At 37.2% G+C, this 14,681-nt stretch overlaps 1 protein-coding gene across 1 annotated transcript; it reads left to right on the top strand.

Moving 5' to 3' along the window:
• Positions 1 to 143: 143 nt before the first annotated feature.
• On the top strand, positions 144 to 14,527 carry LOC133516832 (vacuolar protein-sorting-associated protein 36). Its single transcript, XM_061849825.1, has 7 exons — positions 144 to 425; positions 589 to 784; positions 4,895 to 5,253; positions 5,802 to 5,966; positions 8,823 to 8,923; positions 12,338 to 12,452; positions 13,000 to 14,527. The coding sequence occupies exons 1-7, from the start codon at positions 330 to 332 to the stop codon at positions 13,171 to 13,173; spliced, it is 1,206 nt and encodes a 401-aa protein (XP_061705809.1). The 5' UTR covers positions 144 to 329; the 3' UTR covers positions 13,174 to 14,527.
• The last annotated feature ends 154 nt before the right edge of the window (positions 14,528 to 14,681 follow it).

Below are 14,681 nucleotides of genomic sequence, written 5' to 3'. Positions count from 1 at the left end.
TGTCTCGGTACGTTTCGTAGGATTTTCATTAGTATTTTTTACCCAATTAAAATCTTAGACATATGATAATACGCAACACTAGTCTTTCCGTATAGCTGTCACTGTCAAATCGGTCAGTCATGTCTATGATATATGTCAAAATTGAACGTTGTCAAATCTTGTTTATCCTTGTAGGATTCTTTATTTTCCAGTGTTACTAAATTACTAATTATTCTTAAACTAAGCTGTTGTAATTATACTCAATTTTCAAAAATAGATAGGTTTTTAAAATAAAGATTCGCGTTAATTAACATCCAGTGCATTTACGCATCCAAACTGAATATACTACGATGGATAGGTTCGAATACATGGAAGCACGTTTGTTTGAAGGTGAAAATTACATTAAAAGGGATAGGAACGTAAAAATTTATGACGGAGAAGACAAGGTTTGTATTTTCTCTTATATGGATAATTAAACATATAAACATGATCAGCACAGATAGGAGGCCCCTTTCTTTGAGGCAAGCCACTATTCAGCAACTATTTTACTAATTCTCACACTTGTCTGGCGATTGCGATATACTAAAATATTTATTAAATTTATTTTAGACTCAATTTGTGGATGGAGAAGTTGTCCTAACAACTCATAGAATACTATGGGGCAAGCCTGGTGATATACCTAAGGGGCTGACTTGCCTTTCTCTACGCTTGTACTACGTGTTCTGTGTTGAAGAAGAAAGTGCTGGAGTATTTGGACTTGGTGGACTTAAGAGAATAATATTACACCTCGGACCTGCTTTACCTGGTAAGGATTTTTTTTGTGCATATTTAAGCATCACAGTGATATACCAAAGCACTTATGAACATTCAATAAACATTGAAACACCCAAAATTAACTTAATAATAATTTACCTTGTGGCCCTGTTCAAAACACTGTCCATATTCAATAATGATTTGTTTTTTGTTTTATTGAATAATAGATTTCAAATTTAAAATCAATAATTGCTCCGGAAACATAGGAAACTGTGCGTCTGAGAATATAACAACAATAGCTTTGTGCCAGACAATGCTATGCACATGTTTTAGCAACATCCCACTTGTATGTTGGAGAATTGGATGGAGCGTGTCATGTGCCTTAATGCAGGACCCAATCATTTCAGTCTGCAGTACACTTGCAAGTTAAAAATATTTAATCTCAGTACCCTAAATAGATAGGTAACATGGTAAGGAGAATTGCCTCACGGTGCACCAGGGTGTGGCGGTGCATAGTTGGGGAACCTTTTCGAGACCATGTCAAACACAAAAGCTGTCACGTGAACGCCACATCACCACAAAACTTAAATTGAACTTTTTGCATATGCATGTAGGTCTATTTCGATCTGTGGTCTGTGACAGATTAATCCGTCTTTGGCATTGGACCTGGCGAGGAAATTACCTCGCGCGAATGTTCGCTCTGTGTGGACCCGCCTATTTTCGTCCAATTAATTGGACGTAAAATAGATCCATCTTCATAACATCCTTGTCATTCAAATGAATAGGCGGGTCCACACAGAGCGAACATACGCGCATTTTTTTCTGAGCCTGAGCGCGCCGACTCGGCCGACGCACGTATACACTGGCCGGTTTGTGCGTGAGGAAATTGCCTTGCGCATATGCTCGCTCTGTGTGGATCCGCCTAATGACGTTTCTTTTTGACAGAAAGTTAAATTTTTATTGATATTTCCCTAAATTACGTCCAATTATAAGTGGTTAATCTATATACTCATTGTATTTATTTAATCATCATAAAAATTGTACAGCAATAAGCCATTGCACTCTCAAAAGTCAAAAGCATTTATTTGTCCAACATAGGTATGTATACAATTGTACAGGTCCCATACAACGTGTCCCAAAACTCAACGATAAGCCGGCACCAGAGGATGGAGCTGCTTATGATTAGTCGAGAAAAAATAAGGAAAAAAATATATCTCAATTATTTTAGAAATTACAGAAAAAAAATGAAATTCATTGAAAATCGACATCCCTAATGGTATTTTTAACGACCATGTCTACAAATATTCAAATATTACTGTTTTTTATTTTGTTTTTGGAAACTTCAGTAGCCCTGCTATCTAACACAGTTCTTAAAAATACCAAAATACATGTAGTTTTTACACAAAAAATAATCAAAATTCATTTTGTCCCTACAATTTTGAAAGATTGTTTCTTACAGTCCACTTTCAATCATCATGGTGTAAAAAAATAGTATCGACACCACTATGGCAATTATTTTCAAAAGTTGACGCAACTAACCAAGATTCCAAAATGGTATAATACTTTGGGAAACCTAGTCACAACAAAAAACAACGAATTTTTAAACAAGAACCGACATTTTTAAATGTTGATATTAATCACTTTTGAAAAGGGTTGTTGTTGCAAGTTTTAAAATTTCAATGGAAAATGTGGGTATTTAATACAATTTTCAAGTCAGTACACTCTGATCCTTTGTTCGCTGTGCACCGTTCCGTATTAATTGATGTGGCTCTCATACTAACAACTCTTGGCTTTGCTTTTTGGACTGGTGATCTGCAAACTGTACTGACCTGGCATTATTTTGGACTGTGATTGTGTTTTGTGTATTGGACTTTTTCCGTATTCTGGATTGTTTAGCGTTTATCATGCCGCTACCGTACACACCGTTGGAATACGCTAATATGCATCTCATTTATGGAGAATGCCGATGCAATGCTAACGCTGCTAGCAGATTGTATCGAGAAAGGTACCCAAATGTTCAAAGACATCCGGATTATCGAGTGTTTATTAATAATCAAGCCTTTGCGGAAGGTCGTTTACCATTTGACAGGAGACACACTGGAAGACCTAGATTGGAACGCGATGAAGAAGTTCTCAATGAAATAGAAAACGATTCAACTACCTCGGTACGTGCCATAGAACTAGCTACGGGAATACCAAAAAGTTCTGCACATCGAATTCTAAAACGTCACAGACTTCACCCATATCACTACAGGCGTGTGCAGACGTTACTACCGCGGGACTATCCACATCGGGTCGCATTTTGCCGTGCGATGCTGCAAAAGCACAGGGAAGATCCCCAATTCTTAGACAAAGTTCTATGGTCGGATGAATCAACCTGCAAGAAAGATGGCTATTCAAATCTACACAACTTACATAGTTGGAGCAATGAAAATCCGCACTTGATGAGAGAAGACAAATCTCAGTATCAATTCAAGGTTAACTTATGGACGGGCATCTTAAATGGAAATGTAATTGGACCCTTTGAGTTACAAGGAAACCTTAATGGTGATGGCTATTTGACCTTTTTACAAAACGACTTGCCTGAATTATTAGAAGACGTGCCTTTACGTGATTTACAAAACATGTGGTTTCAAAATGATGGTTGCCCAGCTCACTATGCCCGTGCAGTGCGAGAATACTTAAACCAAGAGTATCCAGGGCGTTGGATCGGGCGACTTGGTCCTATCTTGTGACCACCCCGTTCGCCCGACCTGAACCCCCTGGACTTCTTCTACTGGGGCTGTCTTAAAGACAAAATCTACTCAAAACCCATAGCAACATGGACGAGCTTCGCCAAAAAATCACACAAGCTGCGGATCATATCAATGGTAGAAGATATGCACGACGGATAAAACGATCATTTCTAAAGCGATGTCATGTCTGTATTAATGCCGGTGGCAGGCAATTTGAACATTTACTGTAGTATTAATAATGTAGTAAATGAATTTAAAAAAAAGGAAAAAAAATTGTACCATTTCTTTGCATTTATTCAACATTTTTCAACAACAAAAATCCTTTTTTGGGTACAGTAAAAGTGATTACCGCCAACATTAAATAATGTCGATTCTTGTTTAAAAATTCGTTGTTTTTTTTTGTGACTAGGTTTCCTAAAGTATTATACCATTTTGGAATCTTGGTTAGTTGCGTCAACTTTTGAAAATAATTGCCATAGTGGTGTCGATACTATTTTTTTACACCATGATGATTGAAAGTGGACTGTAAGAAAAAATCTTTCAAAATTGTAGGGACAAAATGAATTTTGATTATTTTTTGTGTAAAAACTACATGTATTATGGTATTTTTAAGAACTGTGTTAGATAGCAGGGCTACTTAAGTTTCCAAAAACAAAAAAAAAACAGTAATATTTGAATATTTGTGACATGGTCGTTAAAAATACCATTAGGGATGTCGATTTTCGATGAATTTCATTTTTTTTTCTGTAATTTCTAAAATAATTGAGATATATTTTTTTCCTTATTTTTTCTCGACTAATCATAAGCAGCTCCATCCTCTGGTGCCGGCTTATCGTTGAGTTTTGGGACACGTTGTATACATCATCATCGTATCACTATGTTGTGCCCTAAGGCGTACAATTTTTCATTCATGGACTGTGACTGCATGCTGTGCACAGTTACCATTAATAATCATCTAACAAAAATTCACTTATACTATAATATGCTTTGTCAACTAAAAATTTAAATAATTTACTTTTAAAACTAATCATGTCATCTGTATTTCTTAACTCATTCGGAATTTTATTAAACATTTTTGGAGCCATACCAAATATACTTTTCCTAAATAACGCTGTTTTGGAAGGCAACGAATTTATTTTGTTTCTAATACGTATACTCTTAAACTGTTGGAATAACTGTGAATTGCCTTTAACAAAAAGTACAATTTCAAAAATATATAAACACGGTAAAGTAAGTATTCGTAATTTTTTAAAGTATGGTTTACATGAGTCAAGTTGCTGTATTCCACATAATGATCTAATACATCTTTTTTGTGCTTTAAATACCAGCTCTCTGTCAACTGAATTGGCCCAGAATATAATGCCATACCTTAGCGTTGATATCTTCCTTAGCTCTATATTCATCTTCATTGATACTTTTGCTTACAGGTAAAATACCAGGACCAGCTGTAGTGAGTCCCTACCACTATGTAAAATTATCATTCAAAGATGGTATAGACTCCGCCTTTTATAAAGCACTAAATGAAGCAGTCAGTGCAAAAGCATGGGAACAACAAACCCCATCTTCCCCTCTCTCTGCCTCGAGCCCCAATGCTAGCCCTAAGCCCTCAGTAGCACCAATAAATTCTAAAATCAGATCTGGTATAATCGGAATTGAAAGAAGTATAGAGGAGCATCATAAAGCAACTGATGAAAGTATCACTGTGGCGTTTAAGGACTTGACCAAACTTATGGAGAAAGCTAAGGAAATGGTTGCAGTTTCCAAAAATATTTCTACTAAGATAAGGGTCAGTTTTGGTATTTTTACTATTAATTTCATATAGTGTCCGACTGAGTTTCAGTATAAAAATCATGTTTCGGCCAATAAAACTCCCGAAACTTTTGGCCGTGCCAAAACTGTATTTTCGGTAGTGTCCGACAGATTTGGTCGAAACTAGAGCGAAACCGAACCTTAGGTTTCGGCAATAAATACGGGTATAGTCAGACACTAATTTAATAACAGTCATTAGATTAGTGGTTTATAATGAAATGTTGGACTTGGAGAGTTGCAGTAGCTAATGTTAAATGTTAATCTTTGAGCTGTGACGAGGCGGGTCCTGTGGAGACGTGTCTCGCCCGAGGCATTGTGGCCGCGAGTGCGTGTGCTTCGCCCAAGGCACGTCTTCACAGACCGAGCTGCTTCGCATGGCATTTTCCTCGCAAGGCGGCCCTGCGTGTGTACCAGAAAATATTAAAAGCTAAAATGTTAATTTGACTATAGTATGGATACATATAACTACATATTTTCTCAGTTTGACAATATATATGCAAGTAAATTTGAAGATTAATTTTACAGGAAAAACAAGGTGATATATCAGAAGACGACACAGTGAGGTTCAAGGCTTACCTGATGAGTCTAGGCATCGACGACCCGGTCACGAGAGATGCTTTCCGCTCCGATTCTGATTACTACATAGGTCTGGCGCAACAGATCTCGGATATGATGGTGGCTGTTTTAATGGTAACATTTCTTATTTGAATTGATGTGTAAAATGTTTGAAGTGAAAACTTCTTTACCGGGGCTGTGCACTTTTTGTGATGGGGAAAAAAATTTTAAACTCGCGACAGGTCACGTAACGGACAGATTGAAAATTCGTAAGATGGACACGCGTGACCTGATCGAAAAACTGTAACAATGTCAGCCAGTAGGTTTCAATGACATGAACATGACTGATGTTAAATAATTGTAATAGTTCTGAAGTGTTAAATTTTTAATGTAATATAAATTGTCATGTTTGTGTACGATAGCGCAATTAGGGAATGCTAACCGGTTAACCGGTTAACCGGTTACCCGGTAATTTGACCAATATTACAGTCGGTAAAATACCGGTAATTTCCAGTCGTAACCGGGAATTTACCGAACGTTGTATAGGCAAATAAAAATGTAACAACCTGTTGAATTAGCCCATCTATGTCTTCGTACTTACAAAAAAAAAACAATTACTACGGTTTACGATTACGAAGAGACACTTAAAATACTTACTTTTCTGCATCTTATGATCTCGTCGAAGTAGGAACTAGGAAGCAATGTTTTGTGACAAATGAGTGGTCGCTAATCCCTCGCCCTTTCCCTTCTCGCCACCCCTACCCGACCCGCCTTACTATGTTCAGTGTCCTTTGTTTTAGTCTGTAGTGTCCGACAAGTGTGGAATGCGAAAGAACATTTTTTACCGCTGGTTACTTGTGTTCAAGATATCGTTCACGAATGTCTAAGCAACGTTCTAATTAATCGCCTAGATATTTAACAAACGCAATTATTTTATATATAATTAACAGAATAATCTGATGATGACATGTTCCTGATTCCAACTCGTATCTTAAGAGCCCGGTAACGATTTTAGAGCAATAATTTTAAATTGATAGATTTAGTCGTTGGAATTGTACACCTTTTGTTACGTAATATGTAAATAACAAGTATTGGTTTCTATTAGCACGTTTTTTCATCTTGCCTTTAAATAATGAGGTCGCAAGCGTGCGTCCCCGGTAATAGGTGACGAGAAGGGATAGTTTTTAAAAATTCATATAAATTATGGTAGTAAATTATACAAAATGATGTATAAGAACAGTTTCAGCAAATGTTGTAGATTGTTTAAGTATCAAAATTACGTTGAAATTAAGTCAATTTTCAGAGAAATTGTCACTTGTTTTGAAGTAATTTCTGGAGAAAATTGATTTCGGTTAACTTTCATTTACACTACTTCAAATTTATAGTAACAAAAATGTAGTTTATTAAAGTTGAAGTACAGGATATGTGTAATACAAAATTACCATTTTTAGCAGTCCAAACTTAACGAAATTTACAAATAAGATCGACAAAATCATTGCTTTTCGCGCGTTTACCTAAACGTCCATCAGAAAAAAATCATTACTAATTAAGTGAGTCTGTTCTAAAAAAAATTTTATATTATAATGAAAGATAACAAGACGTGCTAAAAGAAACCAGTACTTGTTATTTTTAATAGTTAACAAAAGGTGTACAATTTCATGCGCTTAATCTATCAATTTGACAATTTTGCGACTAAAATCGATAACGGCCTCTTAAAGTGCAATTTTAAAGTAACTAGTGTTAAAATGATATGAAACTAATCTTGCTGTTAATTTTTTTTTTTCTTATATTTACTAGATTTTAATGAATGTTGATTACGGTTTTAGTTACTTTAATAACAATATTATATTGATAGATGTGTAAATGCAAACGTGTATGACATTTAAATGACGACTGTCACTCTTTAGTTATAATTTTTGTTACCCTTTGATTACTGCGATTTTTAAAGAATTAAAAAAGTTTAATGTTGCTTATTTAATGTACAAGTTCTTTTCGCTTTGAAATGATACATGTTTGATTTTTTATTTAATATGATTAGTAAATATATCTTGTTTCATGTTTATAGTTTATTTTCATTATTTTGTTTTGTCGATGATTCTATAACGTCCGTCCGTCGTATAACGTAAAGGTTACTGACGAAAATAAGGACACAATCAATAATAATGCAAAATCAATGTTTTTTTATTTCATAAACGTATAACCGGTAATTTACCGGTTAACCGGTTAGTGGGACCTCGCGTCGGTAAATTACCGGTAATGAAAAACGCCCGGTTATTGCATTCCCTAAGCGCAATAAATGAATATTGTATTTTACCACATAAATGATAGTACTTTTATACTGATAATTAAAGCAATTCGTGCAAAATTATTCCCTAGCCATTCCAAAAAATCAAAAATGCACAACGTTAATATTCGAGTTTTCGCTTCTGCGGCACTCCCGGAGTGCAACCCGGTGTTTTTTTATTTGAAATAGAACTGTGGAATGAGCTGTCGCCAGCAGTATTTCCGGAACGGTACGACCTTCAAGAAAAGAGTGTACTCCAATTTTCATGGCCGGCAATGCACTTAAAACTCCCTCCCTCTGGTGTTGCAGATACCCATGCGTGACGGTAATCGCTTACCATGATATCAACTATGCGTGGAACCTCTTCATAGCTTTTATTTTCAACCCAACTGGTTTTTCCTATTCGACGCCAGCACCACTTCTCACAAGCCTTCAGCTCTCCTTGTCACGTTGCCTCAGGCGGCGCGCGCGTTTTCCTTGCCTCAGGCGCCTCGCCGCGGCCGAGGCACGTAGTCTACACTGGCCATTTATTGCGCAAGGAAATTGCCTCGTGCGTGCCTATTGTCCACGTTTCGCTTCCGTACAGTCAACCGCACAGCCGTTTACGGTGACACATCCACACTATGTGCTATCAAATTCGCTGCAGAGCTAGCTTAGTACAACTCTACTAGGGCTAGCATTGCACGTAATATTTGGTATTGTTACAGGAATGTGGAGGAATTATGTCCCTGTCAGATGTTTGGTGTCGTGTGAACAGAGCAAGAGGGTTGGAATTAATATCTCCTGAAGACTTACTAAATGCTTGCAAGTAAGTCTGCCCAAATATTCGAGGATCTAAAACTGTAGGTAGGCTTACCACGAGTGCGCCGCGACAGCACCTGACGCGCGAGATGGACTACCCATTTTTTGGAAACTGTATTAATGAGAGAAGGACGGGTAGTCAATCTCGCGCGCGAGATACCTACTATCGCGGCGCATTCGTGCTAATGGGTGTCACAAAGTCATAATTTGTTTGCACATAAAATGTAGAACAGTAGAAGCGATTTAAGCGTGGATTAATATGAGAACCGTTGTTCCACCAACCGAACCAACCAACACGCGCACTATCATAAACAAAACCAACGCTCTCACGAGAGATATTATCCATATTATCTTATTTCTAAAGAGATTAGGATCCTTCGCCCGTCACGATAATTCAATAAATAGTATAGGACATTCTTACACACACATAAACCACAGTAAGCTCAAGAAGGCTTGTGTTGTGGGCACTCGAACAACGATATACAGGGCGTCCCAAGATTTTGGGACATCAAGGGAATGTACCTTAAATATCGTAGATAGGATATTTTGCTGAAAGAAGACTAGATTTTCTAAGAATTACTTGCTTCGTCTGGGAATCGAACCGACTTAAATGTAACAAAAAATCACCCCTATTTTTATGATGCCAATCGAAAGAATGGACAAAAAATAATAATTCTTCTTAAGTAACATAGTATTTTAAAAGAAAGGAACATTGTAAAATATTTGAGTAAAATTAAAAAAAAATTATTAATTCGGTGCGATTCCCAGACGAAACAGGTAATTCTTAGAAAATCTTTAAATGCAGAATTACTGAATTTTAAAAATAACGTAAAGTCTTCTTTCAGCAAAATATCCTATCTACGATATTTAAGGTACTTTCCCTTGATGTCCCATAGTCTTGGGACGCCCTGTATATAATATACAAATACATAAAAAAACATCCAAGACTCGGGAACAAATATCTATGCTCATCACACAAACAAATGCCCTTACCCATTGACGTATATATATATATATATATATATATTATCTAAGGACCGGCCTTATGGACAATAAGAATGGGGCCAGTACAGCGGTGTCACGCACACGAATTCGAGCCAATCGTGCAGTCTAACGCCGCAACATGATTGGTTGATGAATTCGCACCACGTACGCAATTGGTCGCAACTAGTTCCGTTAGACTGCACGATTGGTTCGAATTCGTGAGTGACACCACTGAACTAGCACCATTCTTAGTGCCCGTAAGGCCCGTCCTTAGATATATATGTCAATGCCCTTACCGGGATTCGAACCCAGGACCATCGGATTCATAGGCAGGCTCACTAAGTTACTACCCACTAGGCCATACCGGTCGTCAAAAATAGTCGAGGAAATATTGTCGCAATGACACTACGCGTTTTACTTTTGAAGATAACGTCAAGTATCCGAGCTACACACACACACACACACACACACACACACACACACCGAAGTTCCGCTACTCCACAACAGATGTCGCAACCAGCGCATATGCTCTATCTCTTTTACACTTGCAATATTATGGTACTATCGAGTATCGAGCTGATCTGATGATGGAGACGAGGTGGCCATATGAATTACGTGATAAAATAACGCAACCTAATTGTGTTTGGGGTTTTTAGAATTGTCTCGATGTGTATTAATTGTAAGGTCCGACCGAGAATGCTTTTTCTGTCTCGGCCGAGAACGAGACCGAGACCGAGATTCAATGGGATTCTCGGCCGAGACCGAGACCGAGAATTTATAAAATAGAAGAAAAAAAAAACGATTTTTGCAATCAAAATTTTTAATAGTCGAAATTCGACGATTTATCAGAAAAAGTTATCATGATCAATTCGTAGCGCTATTAAATGGTATTTTTAGGGTTTCGTAGCCAAAATGGCAAAAACCCTTATAGTTTCACCATTGCCGTCTGTCTGCGTCTGTCCGTATGTCACAACCATTTTACTCAAAAACTATACGATATATATTATATATCGATATATGGACCGAAGGTGTATTATGTAATGTAAGTCGCATCTTAGTAAGGTAAATAATTAAGCTGTAATAAATACTTTTTCAGGAAAATTATTTTAAATATCTTCTTATTAAAACGAAGTAAGTTCCACGAACATTTTCTCTTTTGCTTGTCTGGCTTTTTGTACTGTATGAAGGTACGGAACCCTCTATTATGCGTTGCCCGACACGCACTTGGCCGGTTTTTCTAATACGGATGTGCACAAAAAGAGGTACAATAATCAAAAGTATAGTTATATATTGTAACACAAAAAACGTATTTTTTCAGCGTTATTGTCCGTTAAATTGTCACAATGCTCGTCGTTTAACTGGTCAGTTAGTGACTTGCTACTAAGCTAACCCACATTAAACGAAAATCAACCTATGTTTCAACAACCACACCGCGAGTTTCGTCAAAATTGCATAGAAGCATCCGCAAAGTTAGCATGAAATTATGTTCAATATTCCACAACAGTAACCCGCCACAGGTATTGTTTTGTACTTACCTACTGCTTTACCTTTTCCCGTACATAAAAAAATATTAAGTATCAAAATACCCAGTGTCATCTTACACCCACATCAAGTTAATTTAAGTTACATCTCAATAACAATATACACTCACTTATTAACTCTTCCGCAATAACAACAACAACAAAACGAAAAGAACAAAAGAACAAGTCATTACTGGCAACCGAGCCATCCGATCCCAACCCAACACCGTATTTGATAAGTAATTGGCTTAAAATGTGGGTACGAAACCAATCAAAAATCACAAAAAACGTCACACCACGCGGGCGATGCAACCAACGGGTGGGTTAGAAACGGGCGCTCGTGCGCGGTAAATTCAAATCCACCAATGATAACTTATTGCCTAGTCTCGGTCTCGGCAAGAATCTCGGCCCATTTTGGCCGAGAGCCGAGACCGAGATCTCGGCCCGATTTTTGGCCGAGAATGCCGAGACCGAGACCGAGACCGAGATCTCGGTCGGACCTTAATTAATTGCCTGTGGCAAGAAAACTACAGTCAGCAAAAAAGCTTTTACCAAAAATGAATGTTTCCAAAAAGTTATTGTAATTTAAAACGGGTTAATTAATGATACTAGCGAACATAGACGCAACATTTGGAAAAACACTTATAAACAATATGAAATTTTGTAGCTTAAGAACCGGGCCTTCTTTGACGCAGGTACAGTTGCCATCAGATATATTGGAGCGCCCGAGGTAATCAAAATATCTGAACACGCGTGACTATAGAGACGTGTTCATTTTTGAGCACCTTGGCCGCTTCGATATTTTTGACGGCGACTGTACCTATTTTATTACACGTCTGGCCATAAAAACGAGTGTATTGTTTTTTTTTTCATAATTACATGTGTTTCAAATATTACATTGATGTATTGCATTCTAGGTTACTCCAAACTATTGGTGCTCCCATGTCGCTCCGAAAATTCCCAAGTGGAGCCTGCGTCCTGCAAATGAACAGCCATAGAGACGAGGAAGTAGCCAAGACCACGTGTACCATGGTAAATAAGTTTTCGAAAACTTCATTTTTGATACAAGCTTTTATCGCTGATTGTACTTTTCCAACAGTCAACTTATTCTTATTGGAAGAATTCTAACAAAATATGGGTATTATAATTAACTTTCCTCTTTAATAACTTTCGCATTCACTGCCATCGTTCTCGTAGCGCTACGCTCGTAGCCGATCCCAGCGTTTTCCCGCTTTGTAGAGGAAAGCGACTACGAACAGGGAACCCGCCACTCAATGTGTTAAATATTTATCCTAGATATTATATTACTTATTAAGAATATTTTTTCATATTTTACTATGGGCCACCGGTTACGAGTCATTAGGCGGGTCCACACGCACAAACCAGCCAGAGTAAACGTGCCTCGGCCGAGGCACGTCTACACTGGCCGGTTTTCGCATGAGGAAAATGCCTCGCACGTATACTCGTTGTGTGGACCCACCTAATGTAATTACGTAAAACTAAAAAGGGGACTTTTACACATAGATAAGTGTAAGTATGTGGATGCACATAGTAATACGAAATTGTCTTATTTCTACAGCTTGAAGAAAATGGAAACCTGACGCCTGAGAAGCTCTCGCAGATCGCAAATGTGTCCGTCCTGCTGGCAAGGGAGCGCTTATTCACTACCGAGCGTCTCGGGCTCGCCTGTAGAGACGAGTCCATAGAGGGCCTAGCGTTCTACCCTAATCTGTTCTTGAGGGAAACCTCCTAGCACTATTTATAGAATAGTAGATTGTGTTACAGCAAAATGACATTGAATACTGAACGAAGCAAAGGATTCCAAAATAGAATCTTGAGCGTAATGAAGGATTCAAGTGTTAACGCTATCATGTAACACATACTGCTTTGCACATCACATATGAGGAAATTATGTTTCAAAATATTATTCAAGCAAAAAATAGTATGCAATGCACCTCAACTGTAAAGAAATTGTAATCGATTATTTGCATACTATTTTCATATTTCGTAATGTTCATATTTTATATTGAACTATATATAGCAATAAAATGTTCTAGAACAGAAAATTGATACTATGATCCCTCCTGGCAGGGAAAGTCCTTTTCCGAATGGATGAAGTAAATATGTATTTTATTCTTTAGCCGCCCACAAACCAAAACTTGCTACAACAAATGCATTTTTGATAAGTCAAATGATTCCAAACGCGGTAGAACTGGAGGCATTTTTATAGGCTTCTGGGCGGTTAGAGGTTAAGGTACTGGGGTAAGAGGAAAAACACAGCACACACTTGTGTGGAGCTGATGCTCCTCTTATCCTATCAGACCTTGCCTAAAGCAAGTAGACAATTGAATTATTTTTTTCTGCTCTCAAACATATACTCAAACCAGCCATGAACTAGCAAGTTGCTTAAGCATCACTTTCTATAGGAGTTAGAAGATTTAGTAATTTTTTAGTACTTTGGAGGACAATTTCTCCCAATAGGTTGAGTTTGGGCAGCTAAAAAAAAATACTTGTCTGTTATTTTAGACTACTCTATAACATATATAAATATAAATCAAATCGGAACCGGACAGTTGGGTACCGTTCCTTGTAAGTATTGTGTTAAAGTGTGAAAGCTATTACTGAAAAATCACTTGAGGTCTCCCTCGAGCTATCTTGTTCGGCGTGTATTTTGGAGGCAAGAGCGTAGTCTAATTTAATATTCTATGGCAATCGGCGACGTAGTTTACACGGTTTCAGTCGAAACCAGATATTCTGACGTGACGGACCTATCCTCACTTGAAATTTTTCGAATCCAAGCAGACATTGACAGAGCAGCGTGCATTTTAAGATTGGTAAACCTACTTCTATGAATTTTACCGTGTATCCACGATGACGCGCAAATTTGTCAAATCTAATCTAACCTTTAACATGACAATACGTATCAAGGAACGCGTCGTCGTGAATGACACGATCTATAATAAGCTTTCAGCGCCATCTAGTGATCGACGTTTTTAAATTTGAATGTCTATTAATTTTAATTGTCTGTGATTAATAATAAGAATTATGAAAGTCATTATTTACAATTTAACCATTATTTTTATGAATAAAATGATATAACATTTTAAGCATTGTATATTTATTAAGTTATGCCGCTTTAACATTTCACATAAGCTTTTTGCCTTAAATTATGGATACAAATTCCGCTAATATCCATACTCCTTATATTCACTCATGTTGTGTAAACCATCTCATAAAATAGGATCTAAATCTTACACACTA

The sequence above is a fragment of the Cydia pomonella genome, chromosome 4 (assembly GCF_033807575.1).
Source record: "Cydia pomonella isolate Wapato2018A chromosome 4, ilCydPomo1, whole genome shotgun sequence".
Taxonomy (NCBI): Eukaryota; Metazoa; Arthropoda; class Insecta; order Lepidoptera; family Tortricidae; genus Cydia; species Cydia pomonella.
Note: the sequence above shows the minus strand (reverse complement) of the source record. Positions and strands in the feature narration are given on the sequence as shown.

Coding starts and splice junctions, on each gene's coding strand:
- LOC133516832 (XM_061849825.1), top strand. CDS start 330: ATGGATAGGTTCGAATACATGGAAGCACGTTTGTTTGAAGGTGAAAAT. Junction 426..588: donor TTTATGACGGAGAAGACAAG/GTTTGTATTTTC, acceptor AATTTATTTTAG/ACTCAATTTGTGGATGGAGA. Junction 12,453..12,999: donor CCAAGACCACGTGTACCATG/GTAAATAAGTTT, acceptor TTATTTCTACAG/CTTGAAGAAAATGGAAACCT.